At 41.1% G+C, this 18,552-nt stretch overlaps 1 protein-coding gene across 4 annotated transcripts in view; it reads left to right on the top strand.

Moving 5' to 3' along the window:
• The window catches only part of TMEM63B (transmembrane protein 63B), a 92,122-nt gene that overhangs the window by 53,283 nt on the left and 20,287 nt on the right, over window positions 1-18,552 (top strand). For 2 of the 4 annotated variants that reach the window (XM_026681159.2, XM_026681150.2), the window contains exons 2-7: window positions 186-387; window positions 2,051-2,130; window positions 4,521-4,559; window positions 13,692-13,782; window positions 15,336-15,373; window positions 17,373-17,515. In XM_026681159.2, coding sequence (XP_026536944.1) covers window positions 208-387; window positions 2,051-2,130; window positions 4,521-4,559; window positions 13,692-13,782; window positions 15,336-15,373; window positions 17,373-17,515 — 571 coding nt within the window. In that variant the 5' untranslated portion in view covers window positions 186-207. The remainder of the gene's footprint in view (window positions 1-185; window positions 388-2,050; window positions 2,131-4,520; window positions 4,560-13,691; window positions 13,783-15,335; window positions 15,374-17,372; window positions 17,516-18,552) is intronic. The other 2 variants (XM_087965873.1, XM_087965872.1) reach the window with 1 other exon arrangement.

Raw genomic sequence — 18,552 nt, 5'->3', positions numbered from 1 at the left:
CTTGTGGACTTCAACTCCCAGAGTTCCTCAGCCAGAAAAGCTGGCTGAGGAACTCTGGGAGTTGAAGTCCACAAGTCTTGAAGTTGCCACGTTTGGAGACCCCTGCTCTAGTCCAAATAATCTGCCAGTTAAACTGGGCATTTCCCCCATTTGCTCCTAACCAAGTTCTTTTCCTTCTTCTGCAGGTAAAACAATGAAGCAATAGAGATGCTTCCCTTTATGATCATCACCCTGGGCTCTGCAGGGACCACCTGCAGGTCTCCCAGCTGCAACAACAGCAGCACCAAGGATTACTGCTACAGCGCGCGCATCCGCAGTACTGTGCTACAGGGATTGCCCTTCGGAGGGGTGCCCACTGTCCTCGCCCTCGATTTCATGTGCTTTCTGGTAAGAGCTGTTGTCCTCTAGCTTGGTGCAAAGGTGCTCATCCCATGCACGGGCAGTTCAGAGCACACAAACTCTGCGAGGCCTTGCACACAGGCAACATGCGGGGTTAAAAAAAGCTTTTTTTTTTTTTAAAATCTAGCATCTTTTGCCTGCTCATTTTGTTACTCGACTGCAGTTTGGCACCTGTGGTGCAAGGCTGCTTTGCCTGGGTAAGCAGACAAAGGTCTTTTGTGGGACAACAGAGGGACAGCCACTCATGTGGGATGTGAGAGCGTATTGTCAGGATTGCTAGAAGCTCTCAAGGCTCTAAGATACCAATGCAAGTAATTTATTGACATATATTCCATCCATTTAAGTAATTCTGCCTCATTTCCCAATAGCAATTTATTCCATCCTTTAGGATCTATCATGGAAAAAGGCAGATTTTGTTGGCGTTAAATGTATTTGTAACAGGACCTGCAGAAGGATCTAAGCAGTGGTGGTATTCGACCGGTTCTGGAGGGCCAGTAGTGGTGATGAGCAGCGGACACCGAACCAGTTCTCCCCGCTGCTCTGTGTTTGGCCCACCCACCCGCCTGGGCTCCCACACTCACTTTTATGGCCAGAATTCAAAGCGCAGCTGCTTTGCGCAGCACAGAATAGCGCCGAGCGGCAGCTGCTGCAGCGACCGGCATCGTGCAGGCTTGCAGGAGGCGAGTTAGAATGCCGCTGCGTCTGCACAAAGGCCTCTGTGCCTGCGCAAAGTGCATGTTTGGCGCACACATGCACGCAAAGTGTGTGCACATGCGCAAAGCACGCCCACCAAGCCACGCCCACCGAACCAGTAGCAACTTTATTTGAATACCACCACTGGATCTAAGAATGTGGGATTGGCTATGCAACAGGTGGGAACCTGCGGGTAATGTGGGCCTAAGTCATGTCAGGCAGAGGCCCCCAACCTTTTTGGGCACCAGGGACTGATTCCATGGAGAGAGGTTTTTCCACAGACCAGAGGGGGTATGGTTTCCTGTGCTGCCTGCATCCCATGGATGGGCCTTTGCTTGTTTGCACGGACTGGTTTCTGGCATGCTGCTGGTCAATGGACTGGGGTTTGGGGACCCCTGATGTAAGGCTTTCTACTCAACTCAGTCCTTTGAATTGGCAAACTTTGTAGCTGTTTTCAAAACCGGTGATGGGAATGATGACTGAACTAGACGTCTTTATCAGAATGTAGTGGTATAGATGCTCAGTGGTACATCTAGAATGTGCCACCCAGCACCCATGCTGCTGCATTCTGATAAAGGTTTCCAGTTATGATTGATTTCCTGATTTTGCCAGCCTAGATAATCCTAACTGGCAGTGCTCCATCTTTGAGAAAGTACCTGGTTCAGGCTGTTTCCAGCTCTGCCACCTGAAGTTTATTGATGGCAGCAGAAATAACTAATCCAAAACCCTAGGTAGATGGAGGAGCAGAAGGGGTTTGGGAGAAGCCTCCAGTAAGATATAGGTAATCCTTTGTGCTTACCTCGTCAGATCTTACTTTGTTCTAAAGCACTCTGAAAAAATGGTTTTAAAAAAGAACCTTGGCTGTCTCATATACATTGAAAGTGTTAAGAGGCTGAATAGGAAACACTGCCAAACAATCACATGTTTGCCTTATATTTCTGTATTTGCCTTTCTACAGGCACTGCTGTTTGTTTTTTCCATTTTGCGCAAAGTAGCCTGGGATTATGGACGTCTGGCATTGGTAACTGATGCTGACAGGCAAGTATAACTTTTTTTAAAAAAAATTAGGAAGTGAAGGAACATCTTCTTGGATCAAAAAACAGCTGGGCTGAATTTAGGAGGAATTTCTGAAGTAGATATTCTTGCTAACCAGCAGTTCAAGACTTTGCTGCTCAAACTTTAGGTACTCCAAAGATTTGCATATGCAAACAGCTTGATGTTTTTGTTTTAAATCAAATGTTGGAAAAATGCTTCATAATTTAAAAATGGGTGGGGGGAGCATGCCCTGGAGGTTAGCATCTCCTAAGACACCTCTGCTCAATTCTCTGGATCCCAGTTGGTACTTCAAGCTATGGCTGTTGTAAAAATATACAGCCATGGTGTAGTAGGAAGTCCGGCCTGATCGGCCCTCATAAAGACCAAACTGAAGAGACATAGCCTGTACTTTCTCCAAAGTTTTGAATGGCCTTTCTGGTAGAAACTGCTGGATTGTAATTTTAAATGGGAAACTGGGAAATATTAAACATAAAGGGACTCATGTTCACTGTATTCAATTTTAGTCAGAAACCTCTTGGAGTTGAACTTGGCCTTTGTCAACCAAATGGACATGTCCACTTAGGGTTCTTGGGAGCAGTTCAGATGTGCTTTGCCATTGCCGTACTCTAGGATTCTTTTTAAATTTTTCAATCTTCATTTATATATCTACTACCTTGAACAATGGCCTACCGTCCTTGATTTTGCCTCCCTAAAACAGATTTGCAAGAAAAGCATCCTGTTCTATCATATTTATCCTAGAACTGTTTTTGTTTTGGATTGTACTGCATTGTATCATATGTCATTGCATTCCCTTTATTCTCTTTATTCTTCTGTTTTTCCACCAGTAAAATTAAGGTTGAAAAAAATACTGTACTGAATGCTTTGCTTCATCTTCATAAGGTGGGGGAGGTATTATTAAAAATAATTCTTAAATCTAATTTAATAAGAGAAACCTATAAGTCTTAGTAACTCAACACAGTGATCAACAATCAAGATGCAAAACAGGAACAGGCTTATATTTGGGCTTAAGTACTGATAAAGTCCTTCTCCATATGTTTTTCTACCAAATGAAACTTCAATGTCAGTGCAGTTTGTCATTCAAAGTCCTTGTTATTCACAGTTCCAGAGAGGGGGAGAGAAGTTGCTTGCAGATTATATGTACAATATAGAAAAAAAATGTAAACAACTACGCAATGCTAGGATAACATCATTCTTAGTCTGAAAAATAGTTTGATGTGGAAGGCAAATATTTGCTTTTATGGATATTTATTTTCCAGTAAATTCTAGGACAACATATGGTGCCTTTATTGGTACAGACATTATATCTGCCAAAATAAAAGCTGGCAATAATGCCTGATTGAAAGCATGGGGTATCTTGAGTCAGAAGCTAATAGCACAAAGGTTTGGATCAAACAATGCATCTTTAATTATAACTTCACTGAAATGAAGGATAGAGAAATAACTATTAGTGTCATTGACCTTTATGTATGTTGATACAAGTCTGCAGTGGGAAGCAGAGATGCTTGCTGAAATTAAATCATCTGATCAGCTGTGATATCATCTGCAACAGATAGTTTACTTGTCTGCCTCATATCCTCAAATAACAGAACCTATCATTTTCCCAGGCGTTTTGAGATGATTGTATTGAAATCCTTTGAAATTAATTGAAATCAGTTTCACCTGATCACAGATTGATTCATTGGTATTTGTTAACCATTGGTTTGTGTCTTTTATCCTGCAATGTCTACCCTGGAATGGTGTGAAATATATGTACATGTGCATAACAGGGATGTTATGGTGAAAGAGAGAATTTGAAAGAGAGCTTTAAAAAAGAAAAAAAATGCCAATCCCAGCAAATGAAAATAAAGAAGCACTGTTGTGTGTATATAAACTTTCTTTTCTCCTGGGATGACAGTTTTTCTGAAGGGGAGACTCAGAGATATCAACTAGTCTGTTTCTACATTTATAATTTTCATTTGCAGCTCTTAAATGCATCTTGGGATTATGTGCTGTCTTTCTACAGAATCTTTTTTCTTCTTATTTCTTTGGCTTGATATGTTTGTGCAACAACAGTTATTTGATATTTGAAATTTGGGGAAGCAAATGCAAGTCAGATTTGATAGGAAGGGCAGAACTGATTTCAAGAAAAAGCTGAGAATTGTTCAGAAAATCAGTCACAGTCCAGAAACATCTCTCTTTGTGGCACAGTGAGTGACCAAAATTTATTTCTTTTTTTTCCTGATCAGATTTGGTGAAATGTTTCTTTCCTAGGATTGTGAAATATCAGCCAGAGGAGAGGAGAATCTTGACTCCTTATTAAGACGGTAGCCTGTTGGTAACACTCTCACTCTCACTCTCTCTTTTAATTTTAATTATTTTTCTTCTGTTCTCAGGAAGCGACGCTGGCAACAGGAGCAAGAGGAAAGGGAATAGTATGTTGTGGGTTTTTCAGCGTGTTTAATTCTCTTTTCTGCCACTGCTTTTACCATTTTCTTCTTTTGCTTTGGGAAACAAGGGCTTGTTTTTGTTTTTTTTTAAATGTTGGCGTCTACATTGAACACTGCACACTTAAATCTCCCATGCCCTTTGTATTTCATGAGCCTTTCCTGACCTGGTGCATACCAGAAGTTACACATCATAGATTGACCTGAGTGTGGATTAGGATGGGAGTTGTAGTCCCCAACATCCAGCAAGCATCAGATTGAGGTGCTAATGATGTAAACGAGAACTGGGGGAGAGGAATAATGTAGAAGATTATCATAGATAGCTATGTTGTAGCTGTAACAATTTAAACAAGTTAAACATTGTTACTAATTTAGAAATTTAGAGAGTAGACAGATATAGGAAGCATTTTAGTTAATCTTGGCAGGATAAACTGTGATGGAGAAGGTCTTATTACTTGTTTATTGTCTTTTCAAAATCTGCTTTTCAGAATAGTTCACAGAATACTAATGGATTATCTGGATTATTTATGTTTTACTTGTAAACATTCTCTGTCCTTGCACCACTTATAAGAGAGTTCAGAAGAAAATAGTCTCTAATTTCACAGAACTCGTGTTTAAATTATGCAGTTCAAGAAGCAGAGACAGCAGCTTCCTTAGATTATTTTAAATGGGCATTAGATAAATTCAGGGAAGATAAAGCTATTAATGGCTATAGTATGTGCCATGATGCCTTTAGATTACCTCCAGTAAGACTTTAGGGAAAGCATGAATTATTTTGCTGTGCTTGGCCGCTACAATAAAATATAGGACTATCTGGGTCTTTGATCTCAATCAGCATAGTTCTGATTGTGTTTTAAAATGTGAGTCTTTGCAATATATTTTAAATACAACTCGATACTAAAAAGCCCCACCTAATAGTATTGCTTTTGGTTTTGCTATGATTCCACTGAACTCTGCATTCAGAGTTGTTGATGGGATAAGGAAACACACACACAAATCACTCACCAAATCTTGTATGTGTGCGCGTGTGTGTGTAGATGTCTGTATGGATCTATAGTATGTATAATGACTGCAATTGAACCCAAAATGTCTACTGCTAAGCTAGACAGTTGTTCAGTGAGTTTTGCCCCATTTTACAACCTTTCTTGCTGCAGTTGTTAAACGAATCATTGCAGTTGCTAAGTTAGTAACATGGTTTATAAGTGCATTTGACTTTTCCCGTTGGCTTTGCTTGTCAGAAGGTTGCAAAAGGTGATCACAAAATTATGACCCCAGGACATGGCAACTGTACAAATTTTGATCATGAATTTTGATCATGTGACCACAGGGATACTACAGCGATCATAAATGTGGAAAATGGTCATCAATCATTTTTTTCAGTGCTGTTGTAACTGCAAACAGACACTAAATAAATTGTTGAAGACTAGGAGGGAGGGAGGAAGGAGACCTATGATGAGCAAAATTATTCTCTTGGAATAGGGTGGGGTGTGGAATTCCCAAATTCCTTCAAACGATCTTGCATGCTGATTTCTATATCTATTAGAGCAGAGCTGTCAAGCTCCCGCCCCATGGACGGATGCGTCATGCGCTGGCCATGCCCATGTCTGGTTTAGCAAAGGGGGGGAAATCCCGATACATCATGTGATGACACTGACAATATGAGTTTGACACCCCTGTATTAGAGGATGTTTTTCACTACCCTGGTTGCCAGTTTCTCTCTTGATCTGAAAAGAGAAGGCAACTCGGTAGAAGCGGCTGCCCCTAATTCCATGGCTGTTCCTTTCCTCCCAAGTTTTTGTGGTATTAAGAGCAAGTAAGGTAGTTTAAGAGGACTGGGAGAAAGGGGCTTTTGCTCCAGGTTGACAATACTTGTATTTGTTGATGAATTCAAGATCCAGTAAGTTCAGAGATTTTCTTTAATATCACTTTTTTTTTTCAGAAATGGAAAGATAGAATCTATGTACATAACACAACAAAATAAAGGTCTAATGACACCAAGGCCATCCACAGACCAAATAGTAATGAAACTTCCAGGAAATGTGTTACAAAAAAGCATTCATCCATTTGTTTAGTTTTGTCTGTGAATCTGATAGAACTTTAGCCAAGGAAGTAGAAAAATCTTGAAACAGGAAGCATTCTGAACAGCTTATAATATGCAGAATTACAGAGCCTTAAGACTAAGATGCAGTAAATAATCTTAATAAAGGAATTGAATAATCTTTTTTCAGTTGTTAGTGTAGGGTTTGCTTGCTTGCTTGCTTGCTTGCTTGGAGCCAAGTGATGCTTTGTCTTAGTCTTCAGCAGCAATGAAGAGAGGGACAGGTGAATACTCAAAAGGACCCATTCATTCTTAGAGAGGTTTAGGAGTTTGACAGATCTGTGGGATCCACACTCATCTTACCTCTTGTTACATCAGCCACTGCCATCTCTTACACTACTGAAATTTGCCAGGTAACATACTATCCTCTGGCTCTCCCTTGTGGCCAGTTTGTTTGTTTTTAATGCACAAGTGTACAAATGCTACTTCTTCAAGTCAAGTCAACTCCAACATAGCCATGGACACATCCATGCTGAGTTCAAGACAATAATACAGACACGTTTTGCCATTGGTCTAGGTTTTTTAAGCTTCTCAATCTGCAGTTGGCAGTTACCAAGTATTACATAGATCCTACTCCACTTTGGCTTTTCAGGATCAACCAAGATCAAATTTTATGACTATGCAAATGAACATACCAGGCAATTCAAAACTATACTGACAAACATTCCCTGGTTAACAAAGGGGGAAAATAGGATCATATTCATCCTGATTAGTATTTAATTAAATATTTGGTTTTCCAGTTTGGATCAACCTAGAGCAGGTGTTAGCAACTGTTTGCAATTGTCCAATGACTATCGCCTTTCCAGATTCCTGAAAGGTCATGTAATAAAAGCTCCAGCTTTCCTCCATGAAGATCCATGGGCTATTACAGAAAAGATTTAAATCAAATATTGTGTAGTTTGATTAGTGCATTGTATCTTTAAGACCCTCATTACAAAACTCTCAAGCGTCAACCTAGCAGACCGTTCCTACACTGAAAATCCCAAGGAAATCCCAAGTATTTCCTCCTTAAGACTCAAAGTATGAGCAAGGCTGAACTGCTTAGACCAATGGTTCCCAAACTTTTTCAGTCCACCACCCCCTTGGTCCTACAAACTCATCCTCGGTGCCCCCCACCCATGATTCAAATTTTGGTGGGCATGGCCTAATTTGAGGGTGTGGCTTTCTGGTCATGTGACTAGGTGGGTGTGGCTTGCTGGTCATGTGACTGGCAAACCAAATTCAAGTGGTCCTTACTTAATGGCCGGTTGTTTAGCAAGTGTTTTAATTTATGACTGGCCTCCCCAGAGCTACTTGACCTGTTTTTGGAGTTTTTGACAGCCATGCGCACACATACACACACATTGGACTAGAATTGGCAAAGCATCTCTGATTAGATTCTAGTAGTGAATAGAATCTAATCAGAGATGCTTTGCTGATTCTTGTTGGTTTTTATTTGTATTTCTTTATTTTATGTTGCTGAATTGCATTGACATGTGTGTCCCTTCTTGTGCACAACCCAGAAGCTTTTGTGATTCTTTGTAGCAAAAATTACCAACCTCTGGCTTTGCTCTACTTTTCAAACGTGCCGGCACTGCCGCATTCTAGGTGCCGACCCCACAGGTCCACCCCATTGAGCCCACTGCACTGGAGGGACCTGCCTAAGCAAATCCGAGCAGAGCGGTGCACCAAGTCAATGGCGTGAGCCTGAGAGAGGGAAAGAGAGAGAGAGAAGAGAAAAAGAGAAGGAAGAAAAGAAAGAGAAAAGGGAAAGAAAGAAAAAGGGACAGACAAAGAAAGGGAGGGGATGGAAGGAAGGGACAGAAAGAAAAATAAATAAAGGAGGGAGGGAGGGAGGAGAAAGATAATGAGATATCTATTCTAGTCCAATAACCTGCTCCAGCAGGGTTAGAAGGGAGTGTGTGTGTGTGTGTTTTCCTTGTAATGTACATTTTGGTTTTGCCTTCTTTAGTGTAATACATTGGGAAAAGTAATTTTTAGGGTGGAGATCTGGTCCAATGGATCCTGTTTAAAGCCTCAACAAAATGTGAGAGCTTCCTGATAGTCTTGACCATGTTTCATCCACAAAACCTTTAATAGAAGCCAAAGAGGTTTGCTCTACTTTCGATAGATAGATAGGTAGATATATTGGTAAATAGGTAGGTAGGTAGGTAGGCAGGCAGGCAAGCAGACAGGAAGACAGACAGACCTTTTGGATGGATGGATGGATAGATAGGTAGGTAGATAGATCTATATAGGTAGGTAGGTAGGTAGGTAGGTAGGTAGGTAGGTGGACAGAAAGACAGACAGGAAAGTAGGCAGGCAGGCAAGCAGACAGACCTTTTGGATGGATGGATGGATGGATGGATGGATGGGTGGGTGGGTGTGGTGGTGGTGGATGGATGGATGGGTGGGTGGGTGGATGGATGGATGGACAGACAGAAGACAAAATGCGACAGTGGTGGCACTTTGGGAAAGTAGAGCTACTTTCCCAATGTACTGCCGCTGCATTCGACGCGCCGGCTCCGCAGGCTCACTCCATTGAGCCCCTTGCACCACTCTGGTGCCCCTGCCACCTCTTAGTGCCCCTCTGCCAGCCCCCTCGGGGACGCTAAGAGGCAGCAGGGGGCATTCAAGCGCCGGCACCACAGGCTCACCCCATTGACTGTTGCACCGCTCCGGAGCCAGTGGCTCAAATGCGGTGGTGGCGGCTTTTCCCAATGTGCTGCTGCATTTGAGGCACCTGCTCCAGAGTAGTGTAACAGTCAATGGGGTGAACCTGTGGGGCTGGTGCCTCGAATGGCCCCCTGCCACCTCTTAGCGCCCCTCTGCTGGCCCCTTGGGGACACTAAGAGGCAGCAGGGGGGCATTCGAGGCGCTGGCACCGCAGGCTCACCCCATTAACTATTGCAGCACAGCAAGGGGCTCAATGGGGTGAGCCTGTGGAGCCGGCGCGTCAAACGCAGCGGCACATAATGTGCCATCGCTGCCATATTCGAGGCACCAGCTACAGAGCGGTGCAACAGTCAATAGGGTGAGCCTGCGAGGCCAGCGCCTGGAGCACCCCCCTGCCATCACTTAGCACCCCCTGCCAGTCCCCTTGCTTCTTAGCACCCCCCCAAGGCATTCCACCACCCCCCAGGGGGCGGTACTGCCCACTTTGGGAACCACTGGCTTAGACTGATTCCAAACATGTCTTGACAGCTGCATGGGTAGACAGGACTTACAACTGAGAAATTGGAACATAAAAAATAACATATTAGCAACCTGCTAATTCTAATAAAGGAGAGTATTTGTAACTAAGGGTATTTGTAGCTAAGCTTGCAGATGTTTCATTACCCAAACTAGGTAACATCATCAGTGCTAGTAAGGAGTGCTGTTTGCTAGCAGTTTATATTCTAGTCAGTGTTGGTGGGGGCGGTCTTAGAGATTCTTTGATTGGACTGTTTGATGTTGGCTTCTTTTGGCAGTTTCTTGATTGGGGTATTGTTTACTTGATTGTTGTTCTCATGTTAATTTTTGAGTTAATCTCTGCTGATCTGATGGGTGTTGATTACAGGTAGAGTGGTGCCTGGGTCTTTTTGTTCCTTTTTGGGCAGGGTGATAGTCTCTTTTGCATAGTCTCTAAATATTGTTAGTGTCTATGTGCCTATTCATGGCTGATATGTCAGAATGCCAGGCTTCTATTCCCTGGTGTTTTTGGACTTGACTTGATCTACGATGGTCACATTTTCCCAATTGAAACTATGGTTAAATCTGTCTCTATGTTGCAAAATTAAAGAATTTTCATCATGTCTTCTGACTCCTAGTTGGTGTTTGTGGATGCATCCTGCTAGTTTTCTGCCCGTTTGTCCTACATAGTGATACTTGCAGTCCTTACATTGTATGTTGTAGAATAGATGACTCCTGTTTTTTCTTCTGGGGTTATTGGATCTTTTTCCTCTGCTTAGGATGTTTCGAAGGGCTTTAAGTTGGCTTGTGTGCTATGTGGATTCCATGTGGTTGTAGTAATCTGTTGGTGGCTTCTGAGATATTTTTGATGTAAGGCAGTGTAATTCTTTTTAGGGTTTGTGTTGGTTGTGCTCTATTGGGTTGAGTGGTCAGGGACATTTTGATAAAGTTGCATGGATATCCATTTTGTTGGAATATGTTGTATAGATGTTCTATTTCCTTCTTCTGCTGTTCCGGGTTGTTGCAGTGTGCTTAGGCGTGTCTAAATAAGGTCCTTAGGCAGGTTCTCTTGTGGGTGGTTGGGTTGTTGCTTTGGTATGGATGGTTTTTCTGTAGACTTGCATTTCTAGTTTGCCATTATGGTCTCTGCTGATCAGAATGTCCAGGAAGAGTAGCGAAAAAATAAAATAACAACTCATCACCAACATTGACAGGCAAGCCACGAGAATATAAACTGTGGGCAACATTCCTTACTAGCACTGATGATGATATCTAGTTTGGGTAATGAAATGTCTGCAAGAAAACAAGCAAGCTCAGGGAGTACCAAAGACCCTTCAACCTGCTGGTTTTTGTATATCTTGAACTACAATTCCCAGTAGTTCCTGTCAACATGGCCAATGGTCAAGGCAGGGGTGTCTAACTCACTGTCAGGACTCCAACAAGTCCACCCCCATTCAAATCATAAGTCTCTGGCCGCATCTCAGAGAAAAGAAAATTGATTTATTAGAAATGGCCATGTTGATGTTAGCTGGATGCAGCCGATACTAAAATACATCATTTCCCCCTTGACCCTGGTCTTCCCCCTACCCCCTGGATGTGCATTCTCCAGTGAGACACATCCATCCCCAAGAGTCATCAATCGTGCTCTCCAGTAATTTTCTTGTGTTCCAACAACTTTGGGTTGCCAAGGTGATTAACTAGGCTCTTAAGGAATGCACTTTTTCCACGCACACCCCACCGCTCCCTTTTTCTGGCAGCTAAAAAAGACCAAAGGAGTATCTTTTTAGTTGACACTCACGTTGTCACAGCAGCATCACATGACCAGACTTTTTCCCCCTTTGCTAAACTGGGTGCGGGCATGGCCAGCATGTGATATATCTGGCCCGTAGACCGGGAGTTGGACAGCCCTGGGTCAAGGAGTCGGGTACCTGACACCTGCTTCATGCCCTCAGTAAAAGCTGTATCCAGGATCTTCTGTCTAAGAATGCTGAGTTTTTGTAGAAGTCGTTTCAGGTATTCTGAAATCACTTTGGTCCCTTCTATAATTTCTTCATAAAAAATGTGATACTTGGTGCACCAAAGTGTATTTGAATATGGATTTGGGGGTTTGGTGTATTTGAGCTTTTTTTAAAAAAAAAAAAAAAAAAAGCAGAAAAAAATATCTTTCCGATTCTTATAACTTTTATTTAGTGAAGATAGAAGGGGCTAATCAGTTTGATGTATTGTTAAAATGGTAGAAATCACTTTTAATAACATATTGAACATTATATATAACTTATTTAGTATATGCAATACATGAATTACAAACTTAATTAGTATAGCATCCAAAAGATGTATCACACAGACTAGATTTTTTATTCCAATTTTCTGATTGTATGCATTTTATACAATAGGTTGTATAATTGTACAAATGATTGCCAATGATATTCAGGCTCACCAGATCCAAAAAGTTTTCCATTCCAGTTTTTGTTCACTTGCACATCATACTGCACTAACACTTTCATTTTTTTCATTCTTATTATTAATCTGACATTCTTTACTGGCCTGTTATATTAAATTCCTTAGAATAAATGTGTCTTTTGTATTTGTGGGGTGTGGGATTTCTTCATTTCTTGGTGGCTATGTCTGTGCCTATGTCTATATTTGTATTGTCTGCTAATAATTTCATAGGAAGCTTCCTGGCTGCTGGTTCACAACAAGGAGTACACAAACTTTCTTAGCTCTTTCTTCATTCATCTTTTGGGGTAGGCGTAACCTTTTTTTCCATCCTCTTCTGTATTTCATTGCTCCCATATTTTAGCTGTGGAGGTAGTGATGGACACCTGGATCTTTTCTATCCATTCACATGATAGATACAGGAGATGGTACTCATGTTCTTATGGCATCACTGACCCAAACTTGTGGTAGCACAGAAAATGGGAGAATGGAAGTCCTCCTCTTTCTCATAGACTGCACACTGGAAGATTATTTCCAGTGTTTCATGCTTATTTATTGCAATTACCTCTTTAAAGCTATAAAAGTGCTTTAAATTGTACTTCCTCTGACTTTCACAGCAAAAATGTAAAGCAGATGATTAAGCCACAAGGCGCTACTTCATCAGCTGCCATTTCCCTGCAAAGTAGCCATTATCCTGCAATTGATGGGTTGTTATTTATTGTTTGTGTTACAAGCATGGAGATTGGACAGCTGCCACACCATTAATTTCTGTGGGGATTTGTTAGCTTATGAACGGGGTCATTTGTACATTGCAATTGTGCGAAAGTAATGGCTGTAAAATGTGGTGCTTGGTACAGCTCTTTAGCATCTAGAAGACATTTCGGTGAACACATGTCCCTCTGCTTAGATGTGCTCAGCCACAAAATGGGCTGTGCCTGCTGGAATCTCAGTGGGGGGGGACTTCACGAACTTCCAGCCACAGAGAATGGGGATGGATTGCCTGCACTTGTCTTTGACCCACTCCATGACAAATCGAAACAGAATAAATTATGCAAATTTTGAGATTCAACCGTAGCTGTAGAATTCTTACCAAATGTTGATTGGTCAGGGGGTACATTGTGCTCTTATTCGGATGCCCAGTCTTGTATATGAAGCACCTTCAGTAAGGAATTGGAAATACCCATGTTTAAACACCAAGTGTACCTATCTAATAGAGTTAGCTCTATCACTGATGTATATGCATTGGATCTGAGGGAAAGGAAAGGAAGGGCAATCTTTACTAATGGCTTTTCTCTTTTGCTTTCTGCCTTCTCTGGAAGTTTTCTCTTCATCTTGCCTGGGCCAAACTGCCTTGCATTAACTGTTCTGACCTTTGGGTTCTCCTCTTTCAAGCTTCTGTAAGCTTCACTTAATAGGCTTTTCTGTTATCATTTCAGTGTTGCGTCTGCTCTACACTCTGATAGCCACGATCGCTATGAACGCCTCACTTCTGTCTCCAGCTCAGTGGATTTCGACCAAAGAGACAATGTGAGTGGAAACAAATAAAAGGTTTTGTTCTTTCAATTAGAACCTTGAAGCAACATCTTTCCCAGATTTAAAAGGAACAGCTGTGATTCAGAAAGTGGAATTGCATCTAACAAGGAATACACATCCCCACGCAAACATGTGTTAAAGGAAGTAAATCAAAAAGACACAACTAAACAATTTGGAATGCATAGGTAATAGCAGGGGGTCATATAAACTAGGGCTATGCAACATCCACCTCAACTTTAAATAGAGTTGTTCCAATCTTATCAGAAATGTTCCAATTAGGCTAGAAGCATTCCTAGCTTCAAAATGCTTGTAAAATAGTTAAAACATCGTAGGAGCACTTCCGATGAGGTCAGGACAGCTATTTCAAGCTTAAAATGGAACATGTTGAGCTTGGAATGTTTTGAACTTGGGAACATTTTGCATACCACTGGTATAAACCAAATCACATCCTCCAGGAAAGAGCATTATAAGAAAGTAAAGGATTATTATAAATTTGCAAATATAGCCAATATACAAGAATCTCTTTGTACCCCTTTCTCTATCGGGACATTTCTTTCTCTAAAATGCTTTTTCATCCTACTTGTTCTACCACTAGTATCAGGCACAGTAACTTAATTAGGATGCTCCTGATCCAAAGTAGCATATCTGTTTGTTGAACACAGTAATACTTTCAGGGCAGGATTTCAGAAGAGACATCAAAGGTCCCACTTCCCAGAATGGGAGAAGGGAGCCACAATGCAACCAGAACAAACGTATTACTTGCATACTGAGTTCAGTCCAGTACTGGTTGTTGATAAAAGTAGAGTGTTCTAATTACCACATTTACATATGGATCCAATCCATTACTATCTAAAAGATGACTCCCTTGGGCCGCAAAACTCTACAACCGTCTGATACCACTATTGAGAGAAGAGAGGTGATAGAGAAGAGGCAAATGCCATTGACTTGCTTGTTAGCTCATAGAAATGGTTTGCTTGTTGAAAATGTCCCATTTGCCTTATTAAAGAGTTGTTTCTTTCAGTTGTTTTTGAAATTGTAGTTTAGCTAACCTAAAATGAACCCAGAGCTGGTTGAGCAATCCCTCTTTTTTCTCTCCAGCACCTCCATTTTGTTTTTCATCTGTCAATGCTAATCACTGGAGTTCAATACTAGTAGCAAAAAAAGTGCATCTATGCAGTAAGAACTTTCTGTTATTTATTCTCCAGAAAACCATCCTGATTTCTGAAAAGTCTAAGGCAGTTCTGTTTCTAAATCTGGACAAATAACACACACACACACAAAACTAGCTTGTTTTATAATTTATAATTATTTTTATTGTTACTTGATTATTCTTTCCAGGTGTAGTGTACTATGTCCCAGAACTGTTCCAGTCCATTCTTCTATCTTCTATCTCCCATTCTCAATGGGTGTGTGTGTGGTATGGAGAAGTTAGTAGAATCAGAACTAGGCACTTTGGTTTCTTATGATTGACTAGTATATGCTAGCAGATGTTTTGAAAGTGGGAAAAAGAACTCTACATAACATGGTCTTGTTTTGCATCTCCTTAGGGTTTTTGCTCCTGGTTGACAGCAATCTTCAGGATAAAGTAAGTTTATCCCATTTTCCATGCAGATCTTGCTCCATTCTAGTGAATAAATTGCCACCAATATTAATTGCTATTGCTCTTACAATTTTTATGCTGTCAGTATGATTGAAAGCATAGCCTTACACATATTTGTTTATTACTTAAATAAATGGGGAATGGGTCATGGGATATCTCGGGGTGGGGAAGATCTTGGGAAGCCCAGGACAGGTGGATCTGAGCCTGCACAAGATCTTCTAGAATCCCCAATAGCTAAAGCACCCTGTGCTCCACTTAATGGCCTGCAATCACTTAATGACCACATTGGGAAGAGCAGGGAAGGGAGTCATTAAGTGAGGCATTCACGTGGGCTTAATAACCCTTACAACTTGCTAGTTTAATGAGCAGGCTCTGTTACAGTCATTACTCGAGGAATACCTTTACAATAATATTGCAAAGATCTTAACAAAGATCTTATGTTCAGAAACTATACACATTTCTTCAAAGTTATTTTGCAGTCAAGAGCACTTCAGATTCAGTGGCTCATGGATGTCTGATAATGTGTTGTTTCTTTTTAAAAGAACAAAGTGGGTGGGCTTATACCTCCTTTTAATATATAGAAAGCAACAGTAGCCAATTAGTCAATTTCTCCTCTATTGAAGTCTATGGAGATTCTCAGTCATCCAAGTCACAGTTGTCCCAAAGGTGCTTTCAAAAGGCAACTGGGTTTCCTTATTTTTCGTAGAAGACGTTTCACTTCTCATCCAAGAAGCTTCTTTAGCTCTGACCTGGATGATGGGGAAGGATTTATATACCTTGCAGACAGCTGGTCAAGGAATATAATGACCAGCTGTCTGCAAGGTATGTAAATCCTTCCATTCCCCACCATCCAGTCAGAGCTGAAGAAGCTTCTTGCATGAAAAGTTAAACATCTTCAAATAAAAACAAAGGCCACTTGCCTTTTGAAAAAGCACATTTTGGATCCTCTATTAAAGGATTCCTCGGTTTTCATTTGAGAGTTCTAGAACCAGTTTGAGATTTCAGGGCTCTGAAATTTGTGTGATATAACAGTGAAAATAAGAATTCCTCCAAGCATGTCATCTTTTAATTAACTTTAAGCAGTTAGGTTGCAGTTCTGAGAAATAGGAACGATGCACCTTATTTCCAGTTCCAGCTGCGTAATTTTTTGATTTTAACTCTTCCCGTATGATGATATGGGGACTGGAGGATAAAACATACAAAGAACAGTTGCAGGAATTGGATTTGTCTAGTCTAGTGAAAAGAAGAACTAGGAGAGATGTGATAGCACTGTTCCACTATCCGAGGGGCTGTCAGAAAGAAGAGGGGGTTAACCTATTCTCAAGAGCACCCGAAAGCAGGACAAGAAGCAATGGATGGAAACTAACTTAAGGAGAGAAGCAACCTAGAACTAAGAAGAAATTTCCTGACAGAACAATTAATCAGTAGAATGACTTGCCTCTAGAACTTGTGGGTGCTCCAACACTGGAAGACTTTAAAAAGGGATTGGACAAACATTTGGCTGAAATGTATAGGGTTTCTTGCTTGAACAATGGTTTGGACTACAAGACCCCCTAGGTCCCTTCCAATTCTGTTATCCTGCTATTCTATATTTTTACTGTGTACCACTTTACAATTTTTGAAGAAAGGAAAGGTGTTTTAATGAAGGGAAAGGGAGGGCAGTGAGCATGATATTCTACATCCTGGTCCGATCTACTCTACCTCCTCTATTTTCATAGCAATTGCCATCGTTTCATATTTGCCAGTCTCCTGAGAGACAGTCTGTCTGAAGAGCCATCTTCCTTGCTTCCAGTCTACTGAGAGTAGATAGCTCACTGCTTGCCAGATGTTTAATTATCTACTTCAGAAAGGACAAACTCAAAGAGCATATGCCTACTACTTCTAGCAGAAGCTTTATTGGGCTGACATTTTGGAGGAGCATCTTGACTAGTCCCAAGAGTCCCCAAGTTATTCCAAATCTTACCCAATTTCTTTTCTTTTTCAGGGATGATGAAATCAGGGATAAGTGTGGGGCAGATGCAATCCATTACCTCTCCTTCCAGCGGCATATCATTGGGCTGCTAGTTGCCATAGGTGTCCTATCTGTGGGAATTGTCTTGCCAGTGAATTTCTCAGGAGATCTTCTTGGTAAGTGGAGGGCATTTTGTCTGAACTCTGCTGGGGGAAGATCTCACTCAGCTCTGGGACCTAAGTTTCTACTATTGGCTGTGTGGGCCAAATGAACAGAAGTGATTCAGAAATGCAAGGAGACAGATTTCCCTCTGAAATCTCATCTAGGTTTTATCTAGCCTGAGCAACAACCATCCATGCATCAGCAAGCTTGGAAGAACATCAAGATTTGCAGCTGTAGAAACAATATTTAGGGCCAAGGAGAGCTAAGCATGCTGAGTGGGCAGAGAATGACAATTGACCTGGAAAAGGGGCTGGCTAAACAAGAACACTCTGCATTGAATTTGTTACGGTACTTGTAAATATTATCTCTTAAGCTAAGAGATAAGAAGGAAAATGTGATGGTGTGACATGGATGGCCTCTTCCAAGCATTTGTTCCTCCTAAGCTGCAGAGTAGGAATGGTTCTAAAGATTCAGCTCAGCAAGTTGGAAACAAAACATAACCACTGACTTACATGAATTTTAAGGATCTCACATTAGGCAACCGTTACACAATATGGAAATAACTTTCCCGGATAAACCAAACAGTAAACATGACTAGACAACTAATTCAATGTTATTGTAAGGCCACCTTAACTGAATCTGGAAAGTCTGAAAGTTTCTGGTGCCATTCTTAACTGTTTGATCCTTTTGGGTGGTCATTTCTAAATTTCTTCCTCTGACCATTAAGCCACTGGGGCCTGATCATTATTGGATAGTTTCTTAGGTACCATCTCTTCCCTCAATGTCATTCTTACATATCATTTCAGTGACACTGCAACCAAACTGTGTAAATACTTTGCTTTCTGGAACCACCTTGCTGAATTTGGAAGTCAGAAAAGAAGATATTTTGTCTTTCTGTCCTTACTTTACAAGGGATGCTTAGATTGGATTGAGGACATGCTATGGCAGTATGCATCCCTCAAATTTTCCTGTACACATACAGCTACTTAATGCTTAACTACTTAACTTAGTTTCTTAACTCTTAATATTTTGCTTTCCTCCTTAATTGGAA

The sequence above is a fragment of the Notechis scutatus genome, chromosome 1, assembly GCF_049901735.1.
Source record: "Notechis scutatus isolate UNSWTSFEM ecotype Mainland chromosome 1, rNotScu1.2, whole genome shotgun sequence".
In the NCBI taxonomy this organism is placed as follows: domain Eukaryota; kingdom Metazoa; phylum Chordata; class Lepidosauria; order Squamata; family Elapidae; genus Notechis; species Notechis scutatus.
The sequence above is the reverse complement of the archived record's forward strand: the minus strand, read 5'-3'. Positions and strand labels throughout refer to the sequence as shown.